The sequence below is a fragment of the Eupeodes corollae genome, chromosome 3, assembly GCF_945859685.1.
Source record: "Eupeodes corollae chromosome 3, idEupCoro1.1, whole genome shotgun sequence".
Classification (NCBI taxonomy): Eukaryota; Metazoa; Arthropoda; class Insecta; order Diptera; family Syrphidae; genus Eupeodes; species Eupeodes corollae.
In genome coordinates, this window is record NC_079149.1 from 115659239 (window position 1) to 115665446 (window position 6208).

Here is a 6208-nt window from a genome sequence, read left to right on the forward strand (position 1 = left end):
ATTTTTACACTAATGTGGTTTTCCATTTCACATTTCATGTGGTTCAATGGAAATCGACATAAGTCGGAGGGGAAATTTTAAATATATTTGTAGTTAGATTTAGCCAATCAGAATCCCTTGACTACGTAGCCGCTGGCTTAGTGAATACTTGGAAAAATCAAAGTGGTTGTAAATCGCCCAAAAAAAGATGGTAGAAAGGTGGTAAGAAAACAAAACAAAATCAGTCCATTCAAAATAGTTTTATAATCACATATCTTACTCACAACCGATAAAATAATTTTTTTTATATAATAACCAACTTTGAATTGGTATTTCGAAGCATATTTAACTAACACCTCTCGGGGATCAAAATGTTCCCGTTCCAAAATTTCTCTTGAAGCTAAAATGTTGAGTACAATTGTGTTCAATTTGTTTCTTTTATCTTTTTTGATAGTATTGAGTTGTGAAAATTAATGTTCAGCTGCTGCGCTACAATGTTATAAACAACAAAGTTATAACATATACAATGACAGGTTTTCAAAAATTAGATCTCCCATACAGTTTTTCAAATTTTTAAGAAAAATCCGCTGTTGTACAATGTCATCATTCTTGAAACTTTTTATTACTTTAAACTCTCCCATGAGTTTTCTCCACTCAACATTGAGCAGTTCATTTTAATAGAAAGCCACCGAGTTTGACAAACTTTTAAAATTTGATGTTCATCGACACCAAGTGCGGTCTAAAAGTTTATGAAATCTTTTTGTTTTTTTGATCTATGGCCGAAGTAAAAATATATGTCCCTCAACGATTTTTCAATATGTCAATACAGCAATACAATGATATAATAGAAAAATAGAATGGTAAAAGGTGATAGATTTTAAGTTGGAGGTGGTAGAATTTCAGAAACAAAAAAAAGTGGTAGAAATACCACTTAAGTGGTAGATGTCCCATCACTGCGCTTGATAGATGATATTTGCATTTGTATGTTAAACTTTTTTAAAAGCTGTCAATTTAAAATTAACTTCTTTGAACAAAACTGCACAGAATAGTGTTTTTTTTTTCAATACACTTATGATTAATTTTACAGTAACTCCCTTTTTGTTGATTCCGTTCTTAAAAAAACAAGATTTATTTTTGATCTTAAGTCCATTGAATTGACTTCGGAAATTCCTTAAATTCACTACAAAAATCATGAAAGTTTTGCAGTAAAAGTTCCCAATTCTGTGAAAGGTGATCACAATTGACCAGACTTCTTTTTTGGCTTCCACGTAAAAAATAACGACTATGTCAATGATCCACTATAGATTCAAGATCTTAGAATGTAATTCGTAAAGTTTTCGAAGACGTGTGGTCTCAAATATTTGTTTAAGTCATGAAAAATTTCATAAAAAGTTATTTCTTCTCATATTCTTATATTGATTTCTCATAAAAAATACTTGTTCAAAATTCAAAATGAATCCTCTTATTGAAAAACCCAATACCATTTTGTGTGTATTCCCTTAATAGATATAATAACATTTGTTATTTTATATCAAAAAATAACAATACAATTTCTATACCTACTTATAAAAATGTTCACACAATTTATTTTAAAGTTAGTTGGTTAGGTAGGCAGGAAGAGCTGCCTAATGTTATTAAACACCAACAATTAAATTTTCGTGTTATAAGTGGGGAGCCTTTGATGAAGTAAAACTTTTTGAAAGTGCTATAATTGAAAGTAAATGTCATTAATTATATTATATTCCTATATACGTGTACGACCACTAACTAGATTTCCCATTTCCTGTGAATATGAAAGATGTCACCCCGTTGTGATGCTGATTTTTTTTAAGGCTTTCTGTTGAGTGGAACGTACACGAAAATACACATACTCATTGAAAACATGCTACAGCCCCAAGTGTGTTTCTTACTACAACACATCGCATTATTATTTGTTGATTATTTTCAATAAAAATAAGCTAAAGGTTCATTAAAAAAAAGGTTAACTCCCTTCTTTGTTTGCATTGTATCCCATCTTTTCTCCCAACTTAAAATTTAAGGTTTAAAAGTGACTTGCTTTCTATTAGAACATATTTAACTCACTTTAAGAATTTATCATCTACCAAAAAACACATTCACGAATAAAACTTATAAGATTGTTTTTGATAAGAAAAACAAACCTTATACCTTATTTGGTCACTTGAATGATCAATAACGTCACCCTTCTACCTTTTCTGATAAATAAAATTATTATTCATAAATTCAAACTATAAAGAGGTACAAAAACAAATAAATAGTAGTAAATAATAGCTCCCTTACCTTAAAGAGATATAGAGAGTCTTAACAATATTTTAAACAACCAAACCTTTAAGTTGGAAAATCCATGTTATATGCATTTGAACATTCCTGAAGCATTTGGGATGTGAACCAAAAAGGGGAAAGTGCCACCTTCAAAAGGATTTTATTCGATTTCACACACTCCTATTCATCCATATATCTATATCGTACTTTTAGCGTCTAGCTTTTGGTTTTTATAATAACGATTAGCACATTACTATAAATGTTTTTGAAAAGGAAAAAGAAAAATAAACCTATACACGTAGCATTTGGAGCATATTAAAATATGTATAGTTAAAAGCTGATTACATTCATCCCTTCTCATAAAACTGTTCGAATCGTCCTTAAACCAGCCTCCCTCCATTCAAAATATTATTTCCCTGCTGGCTCATTTCACTTGAGAAAATTTTATGAGTTTCATTTTGTCAGATGAATGTAGGTTAGGTGGTTTGAAAAATAAAAATATATATAAAACATGTTCAAGGAAATTTCAGGAGCGTTTTTGCTTTCTGATGGGAAGAACTTATTGATTTGTAAAATTTGTATAAAAGATGTTCAAGTGAGTTGAATATTGATGGAAATAAATTTTATTGTTTTAATTTAAAAAAAGAGTCAAACTTAAGTATTATTCTTGGGACAGCAAGCAATCGAAGAAGAAAATTTGAAGTTTTATAATAATCCTGATGTACCTAACAATTCCAACAACTTAACATTTATTTTTGTTTGCTTCGGTATTTATACTTTAAACAAAACATGTCTTAAAATACTGAGTTAGGAAAATTTATTCCACTTACTTAACTTTTATTTAACGAATACAAAAGACTTGACTAAAGTTATTTATTATTTTATTTCCTTCAATCACAATCAAACTCGTCTAACTTTCATTTTAAGACTGAAAGCTCAAATTATGTCTTAGGTAATACTTAAAATTTTATATAAAACTGAATTGAACAAAACCCAAAGAAAATTGTACAATGGCTATGTTCCAAATTGCATGACTATTATTATATGTTTATTTTCTTTTTTTAACACATTTCTAAACAACATTTTCTAATAAGTTATGTCTCCAATTTTTAGAGTGTGATCCAGATTTCCGACCCTCAATAGCTGCGGATCTTGAAAGTTTACTCAATCGCTTAGAACATCTTGTTGAACGTTTGGAACGTTCCGTATCTGCACGTGAGCTACAAATAGCAAATCAAACCTTTGATTCTGTACTCGAAAAGAAACGTGCCAGTTTCGATTTGGAATCAACAGAATTACCTCCAATACCAAATCCTGATAGTGAAGGTAACGAACAACAAGAAAAATCCCAACAACAAAATCTCAACGCACGTATTGAACGAATTGAGTCATCGCTTAATAAGTTCAACGATAGCTTTAGCAAAGATAACGAGAACGACATTGACGGTAGTTTAGAAAATATTCCAACAACAGTTCTCGAAGAGTTCCTACCAGACGATAATCAGGAATCACCTTTGCCACCACCTCCGCCACCAATAAGTGAAAGTATGAGTGTATTAGGCTATCAAGATATTGTCCAAGGACCTTTGAGTCAATATTTGGCATTGTCGCAAAAGATTGGTGGAGATGTTGCAACACATTCGAAACTAGTCAAAGCTGCATTTGAGTAAGTAGATATAACAATCAATTTATATGGTTTAGATTGTTGAAATAAAAATATTTTGTATTTGATCTTAGTGCCCAAACGCAGTATGTTATGTTGGCAACTGAAAGTGCAAAGCCTTCTCAGGATAAGCAAATGGAATTGCTGAAACCAACATCAGATCAAATCTCGGCTATTCAAAGCTTCAGGGAGAAAAATCGTGCGTCACCGTTCTTTAACCATTTGTCGGCTATAAGTGAAAGTATTCCAGCACTCGGTTGGGTTTGTGTTGTAAGTACATATTTTGAATGTTTCATTTAATAAGAATGATTGTGTTGTCCAATGTTTGCTCCCAAAAATGATACCAAAAGACGAATCAGAGTGATTGACTTTACAGCTTTTGGATGTAACTTTCATTTGTTCTAAATAATTTTGAACATTTTCTGTTATTTTTTTTAGTCACCAACACCTGGACCCCATGTAAAAGAAATGAATGATGCTGGTCAGTTCTATACCAATCGTGTATTGAAAGATTGGAAAGAGAAAGATCCCACTCACGTAGAATGGGCCCGAGCATGGATTCAAACACTAACCGATCTCCAACAGTATATCAAACAGTATCACACTACCGGACTGGTGTGGTCTGGTAAGGGAGCACCAGCTGGTGTTCCTCCACCACCCCCATCGATGGCGGGTTGTCCACCACCTCCACCCCCACCCGCATTTGATCTGGCTGCCATGTCTCTCGATAAATCGGCTGATGAGCGTAATGAACTTTTTAAACAAATCAATCAAGGAGAGGATATTACTAAATGTAATACAAATACAAAGGCGAAATAATTTTGCCATAATAACTAACAACAAAATTTATAAATTTTTAGCTCTCAAAAAAGTCACCGCCGATATGCAGACTCATAAAAATCCAACACTGCGTACAGGTCCGGCGCCCTTCAAGGCTCCAACACAACAGGGTGATAAGCCAGCAGTTCCTCCAAAAGCTGTTATTAAGGATCCTGTGTTTGCACGTGATGGCAAAAAATGGATCATTGTAAGTTCTCTTGTAATACCTTTCTTGTAAACTTTTTTAAATGTCTACTTTATTATCAGGAACATCAAAGATCAAATCCCAATTTATTGGTTGAAAATGCTGAGATGAACAATGTCGTATACGTGTTCAAGTGCGAAAACTCAACTTTGACCATCAAGGGCAAGGTGAATAACGTAGTGTTCGATTCTTGCAAGAAGTGCAGTTTGCTCTTTGACTCTGTAGTTTCGTCAGTTGAATTTGTCAACTGTCAAAGCGTTCAAATGCAGGTTAGTAATGTTTAAATCATGTTTTAAAGATTTGTGTGTATGTATTTCTAAAATTTAAAATTAACTTTTGAAGGTTCTGGGAAGCGTTCCAACTGTGACAATTGATAAGACCGATGGTTGCCAAATGTATTTATCTAAGGAATCGCTAGGTGTTGCAATTATTAGCTCCAAATCTTCCGAAATGAATGTTTCTATTCCAATGGCAAATGGAGATTTTGTAAGATTGTTAATTTATAAGTATATATAATTTTTGTTTCTATTAATTTGATCTTATAATTTAAGATGGAACAAGCGCTGCCAGAACAATTTAGAACAACAATTCAAGGCAATACTCTCCAAACTGTTTGCGTAGACAGTCTTGGTTAAGCTTTGAATAATTATCAACGCACAATACCAAATCAACTGAGTAGCAAACAATAACAACAACAACCACCACCAACACCAACCACAACCATAACAACAGCCAAACGTTGAGAGAACATTTTTTTAGATATCATCAAATTAAAATCATAAAAATACTATTAAATAATATATTAATATTAATACGGTAAATACAAATTTTCTACTAATTGTATGCGTGAAGTAAAAGTTATAAACAAAATAGCCATTTGGCTGAAATGTAGCACAATGTTCAGACAAAATTAATTAAAAACAAAAAAAAAGTATTTTAAAGAATCATGAGTAATGAGGGTTTACTTTCGCATCAAAATTTTATCAAAAATATTTAATGACATTATTATAAATTATTATTATTAGCTAAACCTATTCTTTTTTTTAATTATAAACAAATAAAAAGTAAAACAAGATTTTAATATTATTTGGATAATCACCGAATTAAAAATGTTTTAAATGTCTTAAATTAAATCAAAAGAGATATAAATTTAGCGTTTAATAAAATATAAAGTCAAAATTGTAAGTCCTTATATGGTATTTATGCAAAAAGTAGACAAAATAAGTAAAATATAATAAATAAAAACCAATTTATACGTGAAA

At 31.3% G+C, this 6208-nt stretch overlaps 1 protein-coding gene across 4 annotated transcripts in view; it reads left to right on the forward strand.

Moving 5' to 3' along the window:
- LOC129949070 (adenylyl cyclase-associated protein 1) overlaps nucleotides 1-6208 on the forward strand; it is a 30028-nt gene extending 23820 nt beyond the window's left edge. For all 4 annotated transcript variants that reach the window (XM_056060295.1, XM_056060294.1, XM_056060296.1 and 1 more), the window contains 7 exons: nucleotides 3373-3925; nucleotides 3997-4192; nucleotides 4361-4715; nucleotides 4783-4949; nucleotides 5009-5215; nucleotides 5289-5432; nucleotides 5498-6208. In XM_056060295.1, coding sequence (XP_055916270.1) covers nucleotides 3373-3925; nucleotides 3997-4192; nucleotides 4361-4715; nucleotides 4783-4949; nucleotides 5009-5215; nucleotides 5289-5432; nucleotides 5498-5581 — 1706 coding nt within the window. In that variant the 3' untranslated portion in view covers nucleotides 5582-6208. The remainder of the gene's footprint in view (nucleotides 1-3372; nucleotides 3926-3996; nucleotides 4193-4360; nucleotides 4716-4782; nucleotides 4950-5008; nucleotides 5216-5288; nucleotides 5433-5497) is intronic.